Source organism: Zootoca vivipara, chromosome 6, assembly GCF_963506605.1.
Source record: "Zootoca vivipara chromosome 6, rZooViv1.1, whole genome shotgun sequence".
Classification (NCBI taxonomy): domain Eukaryota; kingdom Metazoa; phylum Chordata; class Lepidosauria; order Squamata; family Lacertidae; genus Zootoca; species Zootoca vivipara.
Window position 1 is genome coordinate 59,441,589 of NC_083281.1, and position 22,715 is coordinate 59,464,303.

Sequence of the window (22,715 nt, forward strand, 5' to 3'; positions counted from 1 at the left end):
GTAGCGCTCCTCGCGAGAGAGAGCCTCTCGACCAACGGGGCGCGCGGCCGTTGCGGCGCTTAAGGGAATGTAGACTGTAAGTAGACCCGCACTCGGATCATAGCTTCCGGGTTCGCTTCACTATTTATTTGCATGCAGTACTTTGAAGTCACATATTAATTAAGTAATTACTTTTATATCCCATTTTCCCTTCAAAGAGCTCTAGGTGATGTACATCTTTCTCCCCACCCCCATTTTATTTCAACAACAACCCAGTGAGTTCGCAATACCTCGCTTGCCGTATGAGCCTTCCCTCTCACCTGCACCCGGAAGGTTTCCTCTTTGTAAATGTAGACAGATCTATAGAGCAGATGGTACAAACCAGGGCACTTGACGTCAGAAGAGTGCGCCGGGTGGCCGCCCCGCTTGGGTTCTGAGCCGGGAAGTGGCTGCTTCGGGCGCCCAGCGCGACGGAGGCTGAGAGGTGTGGCTGCGATGTGTGAAGCCGAGGAGGGAGGCTGCGGAAACGAGACGCAGCCTAAGAGGGCACCCCGGGGCAGGTAGGAGAACGGGGTAGGGGTAAGGGGTGGGGTGGGGTGGGGTTGGGATGAGCCGAGACTTCCCACTAGGTGTTGTTTCTGCAATAGCCGCAGAGACCACAACATAAGAAGGCCGGCTAAAACGATATAACAAGATCCACGTTGTGCAAATCAACACAACAGATTTATTATTATTTTAGTGCTATCCACGCAGATTAAGAGACTGTATGTAGCAGAGTGTCTTTTGGCACATTAAAGAACAAGAAATGTCTTGCAACAGAATCTTTCGTGGACCGAGGTCTGCTTCATTAGACGTGTGAAAGGGTTGTATTCTCAGTTATTACACCTGCCAATTTAGGCAGTTAATGCATCCAATGAAAGGGCTTATGGTCCAGTTAAAACTTCTGCTGTAATAAAAACGTTGCAGTGCAACCTTAGCCATGCCTACTTAGAAGTAAGTTCTATTGAATGCAGTAGGAGATATTCCCAGGTAAGCAGAGGTAGGATTGCAGCCATAATCTTTTAGGCTGTTTGGTTAATATAATCATATGCCATTCTCCTGCTTGTAGAGCACCCACAGTTGCTTATACCAATAAGAAAGACTACATGACAATAATGATTATACACTAATGTTTTTAAGACCAATGGCAAACAGTCCAAATTATGCTTTGAAATCTGATCTTTTTCTCTCCTCTAAGCTGCCCCTCAAAATGCATGAAATGCAAAGAGGGTTCCCCAGTGTTGATCATCCGTGTTGGAGATGCCTTTTGCAAGTAAGTATGATGGGCAGCTATGCCTTCTTACCGGGTTGGCAGCAGGCATGGTTGTCATTTTCTGAAAGGCTGCTGTGGTCTACAACAAAGCTGCAAACCCTTTTTGAGGGACCTGGCTGATCTTTGCTACAAGTGACAACCTCTGGTGTTGACTCTCACAGCAGAATTTCAGTCATGGCATATTTCTAGACCTCTTTAATCTCTATTAGAACTCTTTTTAAATACAATTTGAGTTGGGTTTTTCCTCAAGAGCTAAACACCCATGCTCACTGTCAGTCGCTCACTACTACCCTAACCCAGAACTTGAGATGTTTTAACCAAATATAGTTAAGTGTGGGGAGGATCATAGCTTACACTTTGCAGAGCACATGTGTTGCATGCAGAAGTTCATAGATACAATCCCTGTCATTGCCTGTTAAAAAGCGTCAAGTGGCAGGTGATGGGATGGGGATACCTACTGGAGACCCTGGAAAGCCTGTCAGGTGGATGGAAAATAGTCTGATGATATAAGACAGCTTCTTCTATTCCTGCTCCTAAGCGTTGCATTGCAGCTAAAACAAAATTAGGCCAAGATCTTTGACTAAAATTGGGTTTCCATTGGATGTTATTGCTTTAATAGCATGCATTTGTTCTGTTTTGTAGGAGCTGTTTCAAGGATTATTTTGTTCACAAGTTCCGGGCTATGCTTGGCAAGAATCGCTGCATTTACCCTGGAGAGAAGGTCCTGCCCAGTTATTTTGGTGTGGGTGGGCGGGGGAGCTAACAACTAGAAGTGACAGACATGTTTCCTAATACTCCCTTGCATGCTTTTTATTTATTTTTATTTACTGTAGGTTCTGCTTGCATTTTCGGGCGGCCCTGCCTCCAGTTCAATGGTGCGGCAAGTGCAAGAGGTATTTGCCCATGACTTCCTCGCAGGGTAAAAACAGAGAATTTGGGGGTTTAGTAGAATGGTTCTTAAATTAAAATAATTTCTTATGCACCCTTCACTACAAGGTTGCAGAGAGGGTTATAGCAATCTAATAATCAGTATTAAAAACAGCTTGAAACTGACCCAAAGCTTCTTTCTCCTCCCAGGGCTTGAGCCGGGAAGCAGCCAAGAAACTCCGCTTCAAGCCAGGAATCATTTACATTGATGGTAAGCAATGCTTGCTGGGTGGATTCCCTTCTGGGTTTGGGAGACTGAAGAGTCTAAGCAGAGGCAGTTTCTTCAAGGTGAAACAAACCTTGCATCAAAACGCTTGTACTCTCCTCCAAGGTTTAAAAACAATACTGCTAGAAACTCATTTTCCCTTTTCCTTACCTTCATGGCAAACAAATACTTTCTCAGGGTGCCTGTGAAGGTGGCCACATCTTCATGGGAGGCAGGATTGGGGTGACCATTTAGTAGGGGATGGACTGTGGCTCAGTGTCACAGTATCTGCTTTGGACGCAAAAGATTCAGTCCCCAGCATAGATGGTAGGGCTGGGAAAGGTCCTGTTTCTGAGACTCTGGAGTGTCACTGCCAGTCAGTGTAGAGGCCCTGCAGATGCTTCTGGACTGCAGCTCTCAACATCTCTGACCATTGGTTCTGCTGGCTGGGGCAGATGGGAGTTGTAATCCAAGGGCATCTGGAAGGTACCAGGTTCTCCATCCCTAGATGGGCCCAGGAGGGATTCACACACTGAAAGGCAGCTGTCTTTTGTTCCTAGTGCATTTTCTGTTGTCAAGCCTATATAGACCGTTACCAAGCTCAGAGTGACCCTTTGGGCATCACAATTAATTTGGGTAAAGATTTTGAGTGAGGTGGCTCTCCAAATGGCTCAGGTGACTTCCGCCATGACTGTCCCCCAAGCTAGGAGGAGACAATAGGGTGGGAGTGCCCCCCAGAAGCCCGCTCAGCTTGTTTAACTGATCTCCCTGATCCTCTTTCTTGCCATGCAGAGGGAGCTGTGTGCGGACAGAGCCCAGGCAAGCGGGAGGAGATCCGCAGCCAGGTGGAGATGATCCTGCAAGCCACAGGGTTCCCTTATCACCTAGTGTGCTTGGAAGAGGTGAGGAAAGATGCACATGAGGAGAAGCCTGGGGTGCCATGTCAACCTCTGACCTTGTTGCCGCTTCCTCATTTCAGTACATTGGTGTATTTTGAGTGGAGTTAGGAATCTCCTTAGAGATTCAGTTTGGCTGATCAGTAATGAAACAGCCTTATTACTGTGGAAGCCAACTAGTCCCATAAGAAAGGTGCAAGAACAGACCCCCCTCATGACATTTTCAGCCTGAGAGCCACATGTCAGTGATGAGTAGGGAAGAGGCAAAAACGGGCAGAGCAGTGCATGCAGATTTTATCTTTGTGCAGGAGTCTGGTTCCCCCACTCCACCTTTTAGAAGAACGGAAGAGGACAGATTTCCCCATAGCTTAGGATTCTCAAAATAAACATTAGAACCTATGATGTTTTACGGCCCCAACACTAAACCAAGGCAAAGAAATATCAAAGGTGTGTGTGTGGGAAACACCGATTTCTGTGTTTAAATGTCTGTCCCTGCTAGTGCTTCCCGTGGCTGACTGCATGTGCTCTGCCCTTTCACAGGTGTTTGACCTGCCAGGCTCTGTGCTGCACTCCATTCCCCATAGTGCCACTGACCACGGCGGCAGCTACAAGGAAGCTGTGGATGGCTTCATAAGATGGCAGCAGTGTGAGAAGGTGGCGGGGGACTCCGCAAGCTCCCTGGGGGACCAGCTGGCTAGGCTTAGCATTCACGGATCTTCAGAGCAGGAGGGACCGTCAGTCCCAGGAACTAGGCCTCCTCTGGTGCCCCATACTGAAGAACTGACCAAGCTCTTTGGGGCTGTGAAAACCCTGACTGCAAAAGAGGAGCTCCTACAGACTCTCCGGTGAGCTTCTTTGCCCAGTGACGGAGATCATCTTTCCTTCTGCTGGAGTGCTGCTGGACGAGCTCCCAGTATGCATTGCTCTCTGAGATGGGCAGCCTAAGGATGTTTTGGAGGCTGCATTCAGAGACATTCCCGTCACCCTCTTGCTGTCTAATTTAACCTGCTTAAGAGGGGATGAATGAGTACTAGATCCTGGCCAATCCCAATGATTCCTGAATTCTTGGCAGCTGAATGGATGCTGCTAACACCCCTTTGAGGTTGCAGAAGGGTGACAGGGCTGCTGCAGGTAGAGCAGAGGCCAACCCATCCTGAGCAGCAGCCTCAGGAGCACAAGGCCCTACAGAGCCAGGACCGAGAGTATTCTGCTTCACCCTCTCTAGGGCTGCCACTTCTGGGTTTGCTTTTCATGGCCTCTTCACAGCTCCACTGAGTGAGACAATGCTCAGCTGCTTTGCTTGGCAATTTGAGGTCTGTGCTCCTGGGGAGGGGCCAGCCACACCGTGGTTCTTCACAAGAGTAATAGATGGCCCTGCTCCTCTTCATGAGTTTATACCCTCCATGAGTGTCTCTAAAAGTGGGCTAGACCAATTAGTGGAGGCTAAGGCCACTCACCACAATGGCTGTGTGTTGTGTCTGAATACCACTTGGTGGGGATTGCAAGTGGGGGGGGGGAGTCCTGCTTGTGGGCTACCTCTTGGCCACTGTGAAAACGGGATGCAGAACCAGATGGGCTTTTGGTCCGATGCAACAGGGCTCTCTTTATGTTCTTAGGAACCACCTGATTCTGCACGTGGCCCGGACAAGCGGATATTCCAAGGTGATGATGGGGGACAGCGGTACCCGTGTGGCTGTCAAGCTTTTGACCAACTTGTGCCTGGGACGGGGGGCCTTTCTGGCTGCAGATACGGTAAGAGCGGGGGATACAGACTCCTATCTGTTGGTGAGAGGTGCAAGCTTCAAGCTGGAGTGGGCAGTGCAGCTCTTGAGGGATCCAGTCCCTGCTTCCCCTCTCCAGAGAGGACATTTGGGGCTGACCATTTCAGCAGCAGGCATTTGAGCTGCTTATAATGGCCTTGCTAGCTAGTAGAAAGCCAAGCCTCTGCACTCCACTTCTGGCCCTGATGGTATGTAGAGCTGGAGAGAGGGAAGCAGGGAGTTGTTCCTGACCTCCCAAAGAGTTGTAGCACCAGGTTCAGGGACTTAAGCTGCGATTCCTGCATGTGCTTACCTGAACATACCCCACTGAACATGACAGGGCAGACTTCCAAGTGCATGTATAATGAATTGCATCAGAAAACAAACTGAAGTCTGTTGACAGCACCAGCACTACTGCTGTGCTTTTCTTTATTGCTTCTATAAAAGGAAGAACCGTAGCTCAGTGGCAGAGCACCTGCTTTGCATGCAGAAGGTCCCAGGTTCAACCAAGTACAACTGGGAATGTCCCATGCCTGAAACCTCTATAGAGCAGCTGCCAAGTCAGACTACGGTGAGCCAGATAGGCTGATGGTCTGACTCGGGATAAGGCAGCTTCCCAAGTTCCTATATTCTTTCCACACCACCGCTTTGGACCACCCAGAGCTATCCTATCTCGCAAACGGGGCAGCGGATCAGGCACTTTCTGCTCTGTTCACTTTCTCCTTTCCTTGAAAGGGCTTCTCAGACAACCGCCATGGTGATGTGCTGTTCTTGCGCCCCATGCGGGAATACACTGCCAAAGAGATTGCCTTCTACAATTGCTTCTTTGGGGTGCCCACGGTCTTCACGCCTGCGCTGGATACTAAAGTAAGAGGGACCTCCTCCTGGGTGCATGTAGGGTGACCCCTTTGGGCGCCCTTCCACCAAACCTTCTGGGAGCAAGTTGCCCATGAATGATGCCCCTCTTCCCCCCTTCCACAGACCCCCGACAGAGCCAGCATTCACCGCCTGATTGAGAGCTTCCTCTACAGGTTACAGTGCGACTTCCCCTCCACCACTAGCACAGTCTGCCGGTAAGCAAGCCTTTGGCTGGGCCATTCTCCTGCAAGCAACTGCATGTCTCCCTGCTTCTAGGAGGACATTCATCAGCACTCCCCCCCCCACTGCCCCACCCCCATCCATTGCATGCCGATAATCTCCCTTCTGCTGGCCTGTTAGTATTTGCACCCAGTGTAAGCAGGACTGCATGCAGCAGCGACAATAAGTGCCCAGTTTCTGCAGGCTGAATAAACCATGCGAACTAGGAAGTTGTCTGTGTGCTTTTAAAACCCGTTTGATTTGCCAGTTTGCTTCCGGGTCCAATTCCGGGTTCTCACATTAGTGTTTAAAGCCTTAAACTACTCAGGCCCCACATACTTGTGAAACTCAGAAAATTAGAATATCGTCAAAAGCTGCATTTATTTCAGAAATGCAACTTATTATTTTTTCATATTTCTTTTAAGTTTTACAAATGCTTTCTTTTGGAAATTTCACAGTAATAAAACAAATAGTTACAATAATACAAAAATAAACATCGCTATTACATGTCATTAATTACATTCCATTTATAATTTACCCACCTAATGACAAATAATTACAACAAATAAAGGCTTGACATATCTTGCTTTGCATGTCATGCATCTATCTCATATATTGGTTTTACCTTTTATGTTGCGTTACTGAAATAAATGCATTTTTCGACGATATTCCAATTTCCCGAGTTTCACCTGTACCTGAAAGACCGCCTCCTTCCTTACAGACCCTCTCAGGTGCTAAGATAGGCAGAGGAAGCCCTTCTGGTAGTTCCTCTGCTCTAACAGGTTTGGTGTGGGGGTGGGGTGATCCAGGAGAGAGCATTCTCTGTGGCAGCCCCTAAGTTCTTGAACTCCCTCCCCATTGAGGTATGTCTGGTACCTTCACGATACAATTTCTGGCAAATAGTGAAGATGCACATCTTTGCCCTGGGAGGTGTATATTTTTAGGAGCCACCACATTTCTGTGATTGTAAGCAGTTTTAATACTGTGTTTTTAAGTTGTAACCTGCCCTGGGACCTTAGGGTGAAGGGTGGATGATAATAATGATAAAAGCCCACTTATTCTTCTGGGCAGCAAAGCCCCACATCTTGATCCCCACACCCCTTTCTGGATTCTCGAGGCCATGACATTTTCCTTTCACAGGATTTAAAGTTCGCTTCAGCCACCATTAAAGCCTAGAAACTCCAGGCTGTATCCAACTTCATTTTACTTACAGTAGACCTGTTGAAATGAATGGACCTAAAGAAATCCACTAACTCCAGAGGGTCTTCTCTTAAGTAGGACTAACACCCTTTTAAATCTTAAAATGAGTGTGTTGAGATCATTGTTGCTTTCTGACGGCTTATTAACTCTGTGCCAGTTCTCACATGCTGTCTGCGGAAAACATGCAGACATGGATTGTGTGACTTCCCCATGTGATGTGAGAGCAGCTGGGCGGTGTGCAGAAGGCCCGAGGGGCAAAAGCAAGATGGATAACCATGTCTTCCCAGCCCTCTTCTTGATGCCCTCTCCATCCTTTCTGCAGGACAGGTGAGAAGCTTTGTGTGACTTCCCGAGAGGCTGACCCTGGTGGACCCACAGAAACACCCCAGTGCCTCTTCTGTCTTTGCGCCTTGGACACCAATGCTGGTATGTGGTGGCCTTGTGAACCTCAACGGGAAAGTTCGTTTTCACTTCTTTAAGAAGGGGATGCACCTGGATGTGGTTCTACAAAGGCAGAAATCAGAGAACCGGAAGGACCCCAAAAGCTAGCTTGACTTCTGCCTCCCACCACAAGCCACAGTCACCCACTCACCAGCCCACCTGTTCTAACCTGCAGGGCGCCAGAATTAGCTGAGGCCAGGAGTTTCTCCTGGGCTGCCCTACTCAACTGCCATAGAACTAGTAATCTTGCCACTGGGATACCTGCCTCCTGAGTAACATCTAGAGCAGCCTTTTCGTTGCCAGATGTTGGACTACAAGTCCCATCATCGCTGGCCACTGGTCCCTTAAACTAGGGATTATGGGAGTTGTAATCCAACAACATCTGGGGCCCCAAGGTTGAGAAAGGCTGGTCTGGATCAAACCATCTCCATCCTGGTGCCCCCTGGAAAATTGGTGGACTCCCAACTCCCAGCATGTCTAAATGACAGGGATGATGGGAATTGTAGTCCAGTGACATCTGGAGGGAAACTGGTTGGGGAAAGCAGCAGGAAGCCTTATTTTCCATGACTACTACTTGTAGACAAATTCATGGAAGGATAAGACAGTGGCTATGCTCTTCTTCCACTGTTGGAAGCAGCATGCCTCTGAATACCAGTTGCTAGAAACTGCAGGAGGGGAGAGGGCTCTTGCCCTCTTGCAGGCTTCCCCTTGGCACCTGGGTTGCCACTGAGAAGAGGATGCTGGACTAGATACACCACTGGCCTAATCCAGCACGGCTGTTGTAACAGCATCTTTCTAGCCTGTTGTACCCATTGAACTCCCTGGGTACCAAGAGAGCAAGACTGTCCTTGCTTACGGAGCTTAGCCACTCGGGGGCAACAGCTGAAACTCTCTCTGCCACAGAGGACAACGACTCAGCAGGCTCAAGAAGTGATGCTGCCTCTGACTCTGTTTTCCCTCCCCCCCACCAGTGGACGGCTCCTCCTTGCAGTCGACGGTGCTGTCAGAGCAGCTCAGCCGGAAGCCACTTCCACCATCCACTGGGAACGGCTGCTGTGGAGGGGCCTCGAATCAGACCGGATGCTGCAGGGCCCCTCTGGCACCAAGGTAAGCAGGGATGCTGGATCCAGAATGGATAGCTCCACAAATAACTTATCCTTGTATGGGTGGGGTGGACTCCTTGCCCCCAACTTAGCTGCCTTTAAAAAAAAGAGCTGGAGGACAAAGGCTATGAATGACTACCAGCAACAGTGGCTAGGCTCTGCCTCCACCACTGCAGGAGCCAAAGATGCTTCCGAATACCAGCTGCTGAAAACTGCAGGAGGGGAGAGTGCTCTTGCGCTCGAATCCTGCTTGCCACAGGCATCTGGGTGGCCACGATGAGAAGAGGGCACTGCACTAGGTGGGCCATTGGCCTGATCCTGCAGGGCTCCCCCTAGGTGCTCTTGTGCTTCTAGACTAGGGGTAGGAAACCCTTTGGAGGGCTGCACATCAATGGTGGTGGGGCCAAAAGCAAATGCAGGTGGAGCAACCAAAGTAAACGTTGCCTTTGTGGAATGATTCACACGCAAACACCCCACTCTATTCAAGGAAGTGAGAGGTATTATCAAAGTTCAAGAAGACACGCCCACCAAGCAGGTAAAAGCACTTGGGGTGGGTGTGAAGCAAGTTCACCTCTGCTGTACTAGAATCATAGACATCACCTGCCCAGACTTGATCCGGTGCCCTCCTGCTGTGTTCTCCCCTGTAGAGATCCTTCCCAGCTTCTCCCATTGCTCTGCTACAGCTGCCGCCTGACCATCAAAGACATGGTAAGTGCAGAGGTGTGGAGCGGATGATTCCTCCTATTCTAATGCTGCTTTTTTCTGGGCCGGCAGTGACACATTTGCTTTCTGTTCAGAGGATACAGGCCAGTTGGCTGCCTCTGTCACCAAACTGCTACTTCCAGATGAGTGGATGAAGCTAATCCCAGTTGAGTTTGACGGGTGGGAGAGTGTTGTCACTTGCGGCTTTTGGGAAGGGGGAGAGAGGAGTGTTGTGGGCCTAAGCAGAGTGCAGTAATATAGGGCATTGCCTGCCACTTGATCTGGACAAGGAGGCTTGACCTCATGAGGACTAGAACCCAGAGCAAAGAGGAAAGGCCACCTACCCGTTTGTATTTTCTTCACCAGACTAGGGATGGGCATGGGCTCTGCCAGGCCTAAATCACGGTGGAGCATCTGCTCTGAATTCTGGAAGTGTTCATTCATGCCAACCTCTTTCCTCCTCTGCAGAGCTCCTTGGAGCCTCTCCCAGCCTACATCCACTTGGAGGCAGAGCACCGGCGATGCAGGTACAAGCCACACACTCTGCAGAGGAGGGGATTTGTGCAGTGGGAGACATAGTTCATCTCTGGATAGAAGCCCTTATAGGAAGGACAGGGAAGAGCATATTGGAGGCAGTGCTGAAGTGTGTGCATGTATGAGAAAGAGACCCAAAGAGATCTCAAATCAGACCCATTTATTTCTCCATGGAATCACTCTGGGTGGCAAGACCAGGTCCCAAATTTATTTAGTGCTGGGGATATACTGTTGTGCCCCCTCCCCTTACCAAAAGGCCAGGGTGCTCTTGAGACAGAAAAGGAGATCATGGAGGTATCTAAAGTTTTGTGGTAATGGGTGGCTTCAGCCATCCTTACGTAGTTTGGATAGATGTGTATGATGAAGAGGAGAAATTTGAGATCAAAGCATGTATTCTTGCAGTAGCATGTGGGGCAGGAACTATTACGACAGCGCCCATGGGTTGGAGATGGCCAAAGGGTCTGTCAAAGGCTCAGATCAGGCATCCCCAAACTTCAGCCCTCCAGATGTTTTGGACTACAATTCCCACCATCCCTGACCACTGGTCCTGTTAGCTAGGGAGTTGTAGGCCAAAACATCTGGAGGGCTGAAGTTTGGGGATGCCTGGCTCAGATCCTGCCTTGGTAGCCATGGTCATATTTGGTCAAGTCCTCTGCTCATCCCCAGTACCTGTCAAATGACAATTATTAAACCAGATAGAATTAATCTTGACAAGGGTTGCATCACACCAAGTTGTGAACTACAGTGCTGGTTTGCTGGAATTCCCAGTCTCCATGGGGCACGGGGAGGATGCTTCTTGTGCCGATTCTGACTTAACCACCCACTCTCCCTGTGCAGGTCCCATCTCCACACACTCCCAAACAGCAGCAGCTTGTCATAGGGGTCCCCTTTGTGACTTTACCAGCTTCCGGCCAGCTGAACGAGAGTTGCTGGGGAACCAGAAACTTTCAGGTGTAGAGACCGGTGTGTGTTTTGTTCCTGCAGGGCTGCAATGAAGCAAGAAATCCAGGAGTTCTTGCTTGAAGAAGAGGACAGTGATGCTGCGGAGGGCCTTCCCCTGAGCTGACGACCGAATACCATCCTGACAGGCTTGCTGAGCTCTGGAGAACCAGAGAAGAACACCCAAGGCAAGAAAGCACCCCCTCTTGGCTCTTATTTGACCTTTTCTTCCCTCCTGAATTTTAATAAATTTTTTAACGCAAATATATTATTCTGAAGCCTCCAGCAGCTGGCTCAGTGATGCTGCAGGAGGTCTCCAATCATTTCAGTTGGTGCTAAGCGCTTGAGAGTCCTTACACAACTCTGCCAGTGCCTTGCCAGATGCTGCTGAACTACACCTCCCATCAGCCCCAGCAAGCATGGCCAATGGCTGGGAATGATGGGAGTTGTAGTTCAGCAATATCTGGAGGGCCAAAGGTGCCTTATACTTGCAGTATAAGTCTCCCTGCCCTTCAGAAGATTGGGTATTAAGGATGAAGCCAAGAGAAAGCTCTCTTCCAGGTGAGGGTGTATCACCTCTTTTCCACCCCACCCCACCCCAATTTCACCCTTCTCCCCATTCAGTATGCTCCAATATTGCTAATCACAGCTTTTTATTTTTAAAGTTTTATTATATAGATCTGTATAAATAAAACCACCTCCTTTAGAAAAAAAAGTCAATAGACTCCAGCCACCCCTTTGTTTCCAGCAGCTGGGGTTGGCACGTAGTGATGCCTAGACTATGGCACTTGGTTGGGGGGGGGAGTGTTTGTGGCAACGTGAGAACAAGAAGTGTGTGTGGGGGGGAGAAGCTCTATACCCCCAGATTCTTTTCTTTTCCAGGGGGAGAGGGAGATGCAAACAGGTTATTGCTGTGCATACAGTGGGCTTTTCAGCAGGATGCAACACCGCAAGTCAATCAGCAAACGGTTGCAGACTTCCTGCTTTGCAAAACACCCCCTTGTGCTGCTATGGATAACCCAGGAGGGGAAGGGGCTTTGGAGAGTGCAAAGGTGCTTCCCGTTCAGCCATTTCAAAAAGGGAAATCTGATGCAAAGAGTGACAGTATTCCCCTCCTCCTCCTCCAAAGGCAGTGGGGCAGCAGGTATGGCTCAGAGGTTAAGAGGCTGCCCCACCCACAGAGGTTAAGCAAAAGGCAGGTGGGGGAGAGAGGCAGTTTCCAGGTCCAGCAGTAGGAGGAGATCAGCATCCTCTCCAGGTCCATCTTTAGGCTCTCCATCCGCCCCTTAGAGAGAGAGAGAGAAGGTGGTGTTTTCTCAACACCTGTTCTCATGTCTTGCGGACCGCTTGGCTCTGTTGTGGTAGCGGCTCCTCACTCTTTCTCACGCGTCCACTTGATCATGGTCTCCGGCGAGCGGTAGAGGAAGATGAGCTTGGCGTACAGCTCCTCCTCCAGCTCCAACTCGCCCGTCTCGCGGACCAGGAAGATGTCGTGGCACAGCTTAAGGATGCGGTCGACGCAAGGCAGCTCCTCAAACATGATGGAGTGAGAGATCTCACTGAAGAAGCCCCGCACGAACTTGCCGATCACCAGCACGATGGAAACGTAGAGGCCCATGATCCTGTGGGGGGGGGGGGGAGAAGGGGGTCAGCCAGGGGTCCAAGAAAGCAGCAGCCAGCATTTGGTGGAAGCCACAACCGTGCGATTCTGCTTTGCAGGCGTGCAAGATCACACCTTTGTATGCCTCCTTAGTTTTCTCGAGAGCAACCCGTACCCATCTGCTCAGAATAATGCAGCTAAGAAATGGCTGCTTTGCTAGTGCATTGGGGGGGAAGGGGGGCAGGATTATTATAACATTTGTCAGCCGCTCTATATAATAAATAGCGTCCCCAAAAATAAAATTCAGCACTTAAAAATGATTTAAGACTAGAAAAATGTAAAGCAGTGACACTTAAAATGCAGAAAATGCTCACCCAGCAACAGGACAAGTCCTACCCGTGCTACTGAAAAATGATCACCACCATAGGAGGCCATGTTAATTAACCAAAGGCCTGGTTAAACGCAAAGGGTTTAGCTTGGTGCCTCTAGAAGGGTTCTAGGCATTCAGTCGGAAACAAAACACTCAGGGAAGATGCAAAGCAGCACAGGGTTGGTTCAGGAGGCTGTGTGTGGCATCAGGAGAGTCCCAGGGGCCAGACAGTCTTGGGGCCTGTGCTTCTTCCCCACCCCCCAGGCCTGAAGGTCCCCACCCCTATGCCCGAAGGTATGAGCTATCCAAGCCCATGACCTCTGAGCCAAAGATTTGCATCAGCGACAGCACTTAGAACGGGTCAGCAAACTTTTTCAGCAGGGGGCCGGTCCACTGTCCCTCATACCTTGTGGGGGGCTGGACTATATTTTTTGGGGGGGGGGAATGAACAAATTCCTATGCCCCACAAATAACCCAGAGATGCATTTTAAATCAAAGGACACATTCTACTCATGTAAAAACGTGCTGATTTCCAGACTTTCCGCGGGCCGGATTTAGAAGGCGATTGGGCTGGATCCGGCCCCGGGGCCTTAGTTTGCCTACCCATGGCTTAGAATATAGGTAACAATTATCCCATGAATGTAAACGGCGCCCTCCTGATGTTACTCACCCATATCCTGCCAAGAAACCGAGGCTGGGAGGGCTGACTTTGTCGTTGAAAATGACCATGGGCAGGATGTTGCAGTCCTGTTCCTGGCAGTTGGCCAGTCGAATCACCCACCACTCAAGGAAGTTGGCACTGCCGTTCTCAAGCCCCACCTGCTGCCGTTTCAGTTGCACCTCTACGTCCCAGTAGCTGTCCTCATCCTCTGCCACGGTGGATATGGAACGGTGGATAGAAACTTTGAATGAGCAACTCAGGCTTCATAAAGAATAGATGTTCTCCCAACCCTCCCATCCCTCCAGCTTAATCAGAACCAGCGGTGCTGGCTTTCTGGAAACGTTTGAACTGAACATTTCCTCAAAGTTATCAATCTGGATATGTTTGGGATGGGGGCTGAATTTTGGAATAAGGTGTTTGTTGAGATCTCTAGGATAAGTAAACAAACTCTTACTCCGTGTTTGCACTTGGCACTTTTGAACCCGTACATGGAAACAGAACGGAAACAGTCTCACCTGGCAGCATCTGCTCAACTGGTTTGGCTTCAGGGCCGTTAGGTGCACGGATGTAGGGAGGAAAGAGTTTGGGAACTTTACTGAAACAAAAAAGGAGGAGGATCAGAAGAAGCCTTAAAGGGTGCACACAGCCACACTCCTTCCCACATGCATGATCCCAACCCCAAGGGAGGGTAGAGTCTCTGTTGCACTCAGGTCCTGCTTGTGGGCTTCACAAAGGCATCAAGCTGGCCACGGTGAGACCAGGATGCTGGACAAGATGGGCCCCATTTGGCCTGATCCAGCAGCCAGTCGCTTCTGATGCTCTTATGCTAAGCCATGCCAAGGCTCTACTGGGAAAACTTTGGTCAACCGTGAATCATTTTCTCATCCCCACTGTGTGGGGTCACCCACAGGGTTTTGTTTTTGAGATGGGGGAGAAATTGCCTCCTTCCTTGCAGTAAAATCCTTGGGAGTGTGCTAGGGGGGTGCCCCCCCTCAAACTCACACAAACTCGTTGTGTGTGCCTTGCAGCAGCCTTGCCAAATCTCTTCGCACAGTGTCTTGTTGCCCCAGCTCCATTGTGTGCTTCTCAGAGGTGTACTCCGCTGTGCCTCCTATGCTAAGGTTCCTGAAGGTTTTGGGGGGTGGGAGTAACGAAAAGAGGAAGAGACAGAGAAGTATTAATGTTTCAAATCTTTTGTCATCTGTTTTGTCTGAGAAGCTCTTGCCCATGCTGAGCCTTTGGTGGAATTAAGTGTTCAGAACATGCCAAGAAGTTAACCCATTAAAAAAAACCCTGAGGCTAAAGTCTCTTGGCCAAAGTTAACCAGGAAGACTATTAGGAGATGGAGAACCATTTTCAGCTCAGGGGCTGCGTCCCTTTACAGACAAGCCTCCAGGGGCCACAGGCCAGTGGTGGGCAGGATGCGAGAGGCAGAAGAGAATGAATGTGACTCTCTTTGTACCACAGGCTGTATTCCAGCCAAGCAGGGCTCTCTGTGTACCAACGCTTCTCCATCCAGGCAAGCAAGAGGCACCCTCAGACTCCTAAGGACACATTCCAGCCAGTCAAAGGCACTTGGAGAGGGTGCAGAACCTGGCTGGAGAGTGGGAAATTACTGCTGCTTGATTACACTGTGAAGTATTATTCACAGCAACGTATACTGCGCAAGCCATTGACCTGAGCCAGCAAGGCGTTTCTTGTTGCATGCCCTAGCGAGACACCGTAATCCTAAATCTCCACCGGGACATACCGCTGGAAGTTCCACGTGAAGCGCAGGGTGATGGCGGAGGAGCCATTATGCAGCTCTCGGTACAGCTGCTCCCGGCTGGGTGGGCTGATGCTCCACAGTGAGCCCGAACTGCCCTCTATGCGCGCCGTCACGATATCCTCGTAACTGTAAAGGGTGATGAACTGCATGGCCACCTGGGGGCAGCAGAGAGCCCCAGAGTCAGGGTGGTATCCCACAACACATACACAACCAGTTTACCCATAAGGCCGCCTTTTCTTACACAGCACCAGCACAGAACATGAGGATTTGGGGGGGGGGGACTCCTGCTGCTGCTATGGCCACATGGCTGGATGCAGAGGGGAGCTCTCTTCCCATTCCCAGTTTCCTTAGGAAACTCACCGGCTGCCGCACAAACTCGTTTGTTAATGCATCATAGTCCTTGGGGGTGAACTCTTGGATTGACTGCTGTTGGGCACTCATGGTGAAGAGAGGCTGCAAAAGAAAAAGGGTGAGAAGGGTCAGCCAGATGCCCCAATGGGAAGCAGGGCTTGAGTGCATTAGCCGTCTGCCTTCTGACACTAGAGGCCATTGATAGCTTTATCCTCTGTGAAACCAACCCTGGAACCTAAGGCAACCCATCACACATACAGAAATGGACCATGGACCTCCCCACACCAGTAGCTTTTAGTTTTAAGCCATCCAGATGTCGGGTCTGCTAAGGAGCGGACAGCAGGACGGGCTGTCGGAATGCAGACCAGAATGACCACATTGTTCAAGCCAGAGAACCAGGCCACGCCACCTGCAGCAGCCTCTCCTGAGATAGGGCCCTCCAGATGTTTTGGATGGCAGCTCCCATCAGCCTCAGCCAGCTGGGCTTGTAAAAGGCTGTTCCGACAGGGTAAGCCAAAAGGCCACCAGGTTCTTTGGGCAGGTTTGATCTGGCAGACAAAAACCCTCCCTGCACATGGTAGTCGGCGTGCCTTCTGACAAGTGCTTTAGGGAGAATGGCTCAGCGCTAGCTCCCACCGAAGTAGGCCATGCAGCTATTTCTCCAGCTGACAGCAGGTGCTGCTACTGAGCTATTATTCACCGTGAGGCAGAATCATCCTTCTGAACAGGGGAGACGAGACACCCTGTGGGTCCAGCCCATGCTGTCCTTTTCCTACCTCGTAACCTCCCAGCTTGAGGGTGACGGTGACGTCAATGGGGTGGTTGACCACGCCCACCACAGAGCGCACGAGCGACATGAAGAGCAGCGGGAACCAGATGATGCAGATGAGGAAGAGGATGATGAGGCCCCCCATACCGTACTTTACAATCTTCTTCTTCTTCTGCCCCTTGGGCTGTGGGTATTTCTGTAGAGAGGGGTCAGAGAAGCATAAGGACGAGGCCCACGTGTGCATGACGGCGTGGTTAGATGGCTGCATCTGGGCCAATGGGAGGATAAAAGCTCATCCAGAGTTCCTCCTTTCTCATCATTCAACCTCCCGCCAGCTGCTCTCGTTTCTATTTATTTAATAGCATAATAGAAAAAACCCCAAAGCAGTTTACAAAAAGAATAAAACAATGAAAGTATCAGTAAAATAACAGTTAAAACTATTTAAAACATTAAAAAAATTAAGATCAGTGAGAAGCTAAAGCCAGATTACAGGGCAGCTTCTATATGTCTGGATAGACTCGCCCAAACCAAGAAAGTGCCTGCCTTATGTAGGCAGGGAGTTCCAAAGTGTGACAACAATCAAATTCTTACAAATGTGGGACCAATATGATATGGCATTTGTAACAGTGCCAATGCTATAAATCAAAGTGGCCAAGTGTGTATATATGGGGTAAGTTTTTACACTCTAGGACAGCGGTGGAAGAGGTCAGGCCCACCCTTGCCGCCGCCGCCGCCTCCTCCCCTACCATTCCAGGCCCACCTTCTCAGTCTCGCGGCTGCACTTGATGATGAAGATGTTGGCATAGATGTCTTCCACACACATCCAGTTGGAGAGAGACAGGGTGGTGTCCGTCCAGACCCAGTCCATGACAGCCCGCAACTCCACCAGGAAAGGCACCAGGCGGAAGCTGTCAGAGGAGAGAGGAGCATTCAGGTCCTGTGCACCTTGATCTCTGGTCCCTGAAAAGCAGTTTTTCCCCTGCCTGGCTCAGGCCCCCCTTGCCCCACTCTGGGAGGACCCTGGGAACTTGGCCTTACCCTTGGAAGAGAAAGAGGTTGAGGTGGTTGTACTTCTTGGTGAGGAAGTTCCCCAGGATGCGCGTAGGGTAGCCGCAGCGGATCTGGTAAGCCGACAGAGCGAAGTAGATGCATTTCACAAAGTACCACAGCTGGGCCACAGTATTCAGGTTGAACATCCTGGGGAGGGAAATCAATATTGGGGGAAGGAAGGGGAGCGCATTTCAGGGCTGGTTCTTCCTTTTTATTTTTAAAAATGTATTCTATTGCTTCTTGTTAGGAAACATCAATGATTTAGAAACAAGTAAGTTCCTCCCAGCCACTTACCCACCAATGGAAGAACAAGCAACTGAAAAACATTTGAGGACAACCAAACTAGAATAAATTAAGAGTTCCAATGGCAGAGGAAAGAAGTCACTTCAGACAGTGTTCTACAATCTCAGGGAGGCAGACAACAGAGAAATACAGTGGAACCTCTACTTACGAATAACTCTACTTACGAATGTTTCAACTTACAAATGGAGCTCCGTCTGCCATCTTGGATGCGGTTTAGATAGGATTTTTTCTACTTACGAATTTTTAGCTAGGGTTGCTTCGACTTACGAATTTTTTCTCCCAATGCATTCCTATGGGATTTGACTTACAATTTTTTTCGACTTACAAATGTGCGTTCGGAACGCATTAAATTCGTAAGTAGAGGTACCACTGTATCTTGAATATGCCCCTTAATGTATTCCATGAGTAGGCTCCAGGTAGCAAAAAAAGTCAAAAAGTTTTGCCTTCCTTCTGGCCAATTTTTACTTTCAATGCCAGTTTTTCTGCAAGCGCAATATGCAGAAGTCTATGGAGCCTTTGCTCAAAAGTTAAGTTGAGCGCCAGCTTCCAGGCTTTTGCAGTTTCTAGATGAGCAGCCAGTAAAGTGAAAAGTATTAATGTTTTGTGTACTAACGCCTCTTGCTCTTCCATACATTAACTAATGTCTGGCTCATTGCAGCATTAATTTCCTTAAATATCAAAATGCAATATGCAGGTAGGGGCTGCTCCTTCTTTTGCCCACAAGTTTAGAAGGATGGCAGAGGTCTGGGGTTGTGCCTGGACTGTGAATATATATATACATATAGCATATAATTCTATTAATACATAACAGATAACAGGCAGGCAGGCAGATAGCTAGGCCAGGTACCTCTCAGTGACTGCAGGCAAGATGAAGAACATCCAAACGTGGATGCCAAAGACCAGGAAGACCTGGAAGACCAGCTTGCCCAAGACGCTCTTGCGGAGGTAGAGAGCTCGGTCGATGACCATGGTGGAGAATTGGATGAGCAGCATCACCAGGAAGGCCTGCGGCACCTGGTCGTCTGAGAGGGAGGAAGTGATGTCGGCCGCAGCAGAGTGTTTCTGGGGAGAAAGGGAAGCCTGTGCTGGGAGGTGTTGGGCAGATTAGCAGGAGGAAGGGAATACCTCTTGCCCGGGCGGCTGTCCTCCAGATCTGCCCCAGGATAGGGAGAGCAATACTTGCTTCGGGATCCGCAAGCGCACAGTCACATCCAACTTAGAACAGACCCATTGAAATGAGTGGACCTGAGTTGCTCGTGCCCAGTGATTTTACTCCGCAAATTACCGTGTCTGTTGGAGGCACTGTGTGTATTAAGTTTGCTAGCAAATAATTGTGAGGGTCCCACTTACCCCAAAAGCCCAGAAGCCAAAGATGATGATGATGAAGTCGACCACATCAGCGAGGAACATGAGGGCATAGACATCGGTGGCAGCACGGTATTTGCTGTGCAAAATGTCCTGGAAGAACCGCCGCAGTGGTTGGAACATGCGGTCTGCTCTGGAGGGAGAGGGAGGCGGGGAGGATAAGGTGTAGGGGTGATGATGCCATTGCCACTTGCCACTTAATGCAGAACCACCCCTAATCCAGAACCAAATCATCTGCACGAATATCAGGAAGGGATGTAGCTTTGCGCCTGCAGAAAATGTCAGCCAAGTCCTTGGCATCTCCAGGCAAGACTGGGACAGACTCCAGAAAACCCAGAGCCACTGCCAGTCAGTGTAGACATTACTGAGCTTGATGGAACTATGGCCTGACTCAGCATAAAGCAGCATCCTATGCTCCTTAGAATGGTAAGGCTAGGCTTATTGAATTTATGTATTGCTTCACACACACACACCCCTGAAGCAAGGAAAATATGAAGTAATAAAATCACATTAAATTATTAAAACCAAATTGGACCATAGCTAGGGTTGCCATATTTCAAAAAGTGAAAATCTGAACACAAGAGTTGAGCTTTTTTGGCAAAATCTCCAAAAAAAAAAAGGTTGTTGAGCTATTTTATAATCATTTCCAACATGGGTTGCCATACGTCTGGATTTTCCCGGATGTTTTTAGCCATTTTCGCAGGGACGCTACTTCTGGCTGCAATATTCTGGCGATGTCTGGGAAATTCTGGACATATGCCAACCCTACCATAGCAGAACCACTTGCTTAGGAAAGTGATGGGGAAGACCCTTTTCTGCCTGGGACCCTGGAGAGAAACAACCACAGTTGGAACAGATGGTGTTAGATGAAAGAAGAGGCTTGCTCAGCGTAAGATAGTCATGTGGGTTGTGGAGAGGGCAGGTGGAGCATGCAAAAGGTCAGTCCCATGTTTAATCCCAGGAACTTCCAGGTAAAAGGACCCCAGGAAGCATCAAGTGGTGAGAAAGACCCCTCTTTGCCAGAGATGAACCTGGAGAGCCATTGCCCCAGCATTAGAAGAGGCCTGCTAGATTAGGCGCAAGGAGGCCCATTGAATCCAGCATACTGTTCTCAGAGTCACCAACTAGATGCCCCAATGGGAAGTCCACAAGGAAGACTGATATTATTCAGTGGAGGTAGAGCAAAGCCATCACAGCTAGTTGCCCATCTGATCCAACATCCTCTTGTTACCGTGGCCACCCAGATGCTTGTGAGAAACCTTCAAGCAGAACCTGAGAAGGACAGCACTCCCCCCACCCGCTCGGTGACTTTCCAGCAGTTGGCCATCATAGGCTTACTGCGTCCAACAGTGGAGGTAGAACATCATTATGAATATATTGCTTTTCAAGAAGAAACGCCAAGGCAGTGTACGCACAAATAAAAACCAACAGAAAAATAGCAAGAACAAAACCAGCTATAAAAGGGCAACTACCCACAATTAAAAATGCATAGTAGAACAACTACATTTAAACGTCCCTAATTAAAATGTATAATTAACAAGCCCAATAAAAGAGCAAAACAGTTAAAAGAACAATCAAGGCAGGACATTCAAGTGGCTAGAAGCCATTGACAGCTTTATTCATCAATTTTGGCCAATCCTCTTTTAAACCCATCCAAGTGGCTATAAAATTAGAGGGAAGAACGCTGAGTCAGATGGAGAAAGAGGCTGCCCTGGCATTTGGCAGCTCTTCACGTTCATTTGCTCCATGTGGCAACCTGCCTCCTAGAGGGGAGAGCCAGTTCAAAGCCTGTTGCCCCCAGCCCCCTCCCCAAAAGTCCACATCGTCACTTACGCAGAGACAAAGAAGCTCTTCACTCTGAGTCCAGCAGCCTTAAACTTCTCCTTGGATGGGCTGGACTTCTTATCCTTTTGCTTCGGATCCTGCAGCTCTCCCTGCTGCTCCTCTGAGGTTGAAAACAGAAGGGGCAGGGGAATAAGCAAGCACTGGCCTCACCTCCTTGCTTCAGTGTCAGCCTGATATGGCCTAACAAGACCCCTTCCTCTTCCCTGTATCCCACCACAATCTCAGGAGGTTTTCTGTATTTGGTCTGACTTCTGCAGACCAGCTTTAATCTGTGAGCTGGAAGCAAGTCTTGAAATGCTTGATGATGATGATGATGATGATGATGATGATAATAATATATTTGTACCCTGCCCATCTGGGTGGGTTTCTCCCAGCCACTCTGGGCGGCTTCCAACAAGAATTTAAAATACATTAAAATGTCACACATTAAAAACTTCCCTGAACAGGGCTGCCTTCAGATGTCTTCTGAATGTCAGGTAGTTATTTATCTCTTTGACATCTGATGGGAGGGCGTTCCACAGGGCGGGTGCCCCTACCGAGAAGGCCCTCTGCCTGGTTCCCTGTAGCTTTGCTTCTCGCAGTGAGGGAACCACCAGAAGGTCCTCGGCACTATCCGGTATACTGAAGGTAGTTTAGATATGTATTTTTGATGCACTTTTGCCCCCAGACCTGGGGAGGCTGGAAACAGGCATTCCTAAAGGAGTAAGCATAGGTGTCTGTCCCCCCCCACCTACCTTCTTCTCCCTGCTCTTTCAGAGCCTTGCTCTTTTTCTTCTTCTTCTCCTTTTTCTTCCGGAACCGTGAGCGGATTCCCTTGGGCAGCTCAGGCTCCGCCTCCTGATCCACCACGGTTTCTGCCCCAATGTCAGCTTCCACCAAAGTCTCTGCCCCCTCTCTGCTCTCGGTGGAAGCCACAGGCTCTGCAGCTTCAAGCGGATGTTTGGCCAGGACCTCTTCCTCGTGATCCCACAGCCCATAGCTCTGTCAGTGAGGCCAAGAAGGCAGGTAAGTAAGTTAAGAAAGAGTTTGGGAAGCAGAAGCCAACCTCATGCAGCGGGCCTATTTATTTTATTTCCTTTATTTACAAACCACTTCATCTAAGCAGTTTACCTAAAATGGCACAAAATATCCATTAAAGGGTAACAATAAAAACATATTTTAGAAAACAGAAGACATAATAAAATGATAAAAATAAAATCAATACATTTAAAAAATAAATGTGCACAATAAAATAAAATAAAAGTTTTTAGCTACTGCAGCAAACAGTGTAAGGACTGCACCTGCCTAATATCATGCAATGACAACTCCCATCACCCCTGACTATCGGCCTGATGGGAGTTGGAGTCCATCAGCTTCAGGAAGGCACTATGCTGTTCACCCCAGGACTCGCATCTGTTGCTATAGTTACCAAGGACTGCCCAGGTACCACTTTCTGCAACAGGCTACTCCAGGTCCATCTTGCAGCTTTCCCAGGTTAGGCAGAGGAGGCTGGCTTCTAGTCAATAAATTACTATTTGTACACAAATTGCTTAATAGTTTGGGCCGGTTTACTTGTAGG

General features: G+C 49.1%; 2 protein-coding genes across 4 annotated transcripts in view; one reads left to right on the plus strand and one right to left on the minus strand.

Moving 5' to 3' along the window:
* The first annotated feature begins 9 nt into the window (after positions 1-9).
* Positions 10-11,352, plus strand: CTU2 (cytosolic thiouridylase subunit 2). 2 transcript variants are annotated; one of them, XM_060276038.1, is made up of 16 exons: positions 10-76; positions 198-539; positions 1,217-1,291; positions 1,934-2,012; positions 2,125-2,184; positions 2,369-2,429; positions 3,216-3,325; positions 3,860-4,164; positions 4,936-5,071; positions 5,815-5,946; positions 6,061-6,152; positions 7,679-7,782; positions 8,769-8,904; positions 9,548-9,608; positions 10,071-10,129; positions 11,121-11,352. In XM_060276038.1, exons 2-16 carry the CDS (start codon positions 475-477, stop codon positions 11,200-11,202), a joined length of 1,557 nt encoding a protein of 518 aa, XP_060132021.1. In that variant the 5' UTR covers positions 10-76; positions 198-474; the 3' UTR covers positions 11,203-11,352. The 2 variants fall into 2 exon arrangements, with proteins under 2 accessions (XP_060132021.1, XP_034973579.2); XM_035117688.2 differs by lacking the exon at positions 10-76 and having other exon boundaries at positions 131-539.
* Positions 11,353-11,757: 405 nt separating this feature from the next.
* PIEZO1 (piezo type mechanosensitive ion channel component 1) overlaps positions 11,758-22,715 on the minus strand; it is a 119,520-nt gene continuing 108,562 nt past the window's right edge. The window contains exons 40-52 of one of the 2 annotated variants that reach the window (XM_035117665.2): positions 21,892-22,138; positions 21,146-21,257; positions 19,298-19,445; positions 18,795-19,009; positions 17,633-17,791; positions 17,355-17,502; positions 16,602-16,790; positions 15,835-15,927; positions 15,457-15,629; positions 14,709-14,831; positions 14,222-14,301; positions 13,716-13,914; positions 11,758-12,697 (exon numbers count right to left, since the gene is read on the minus strand). In XM_035117665.2, coding sequence (XP_034973556.2) covers positions 12,448-12,697; positions 13,716-13,914; positions 14,222-14,301; positions 14,709-14,831; positions 15,457-15,629; positions 15,835-15,927; positions 16,602-16,790; positions 17,355-17,502; positions 17,633-17,791; positions 18,795-19,009; positions 19,298-19,445; positions 21,146-21,257; positions 21,892-22,138 — 2,136 coding nt within the window. In that variant the 3' untranslated portion in view covers positions 11,758-12,447. The remainder of the gene's footprint in view (positions 12,698-13,715; positions 13,915-14,221; positions 14,302-14,708; positions 14,832-15,456; positions 15,630-15,834; positions 15,928-16,601; positions 16,791-17,354; positions 17,503-17,632; positions 17,792-18,794; positions 19,010-19,297; positions 19,446-21,145; positions 21,258-21,891; positions 22,139-22,715) is intronic. The other variant, XM_035117666.2, reaches the window with a different exon arrangement.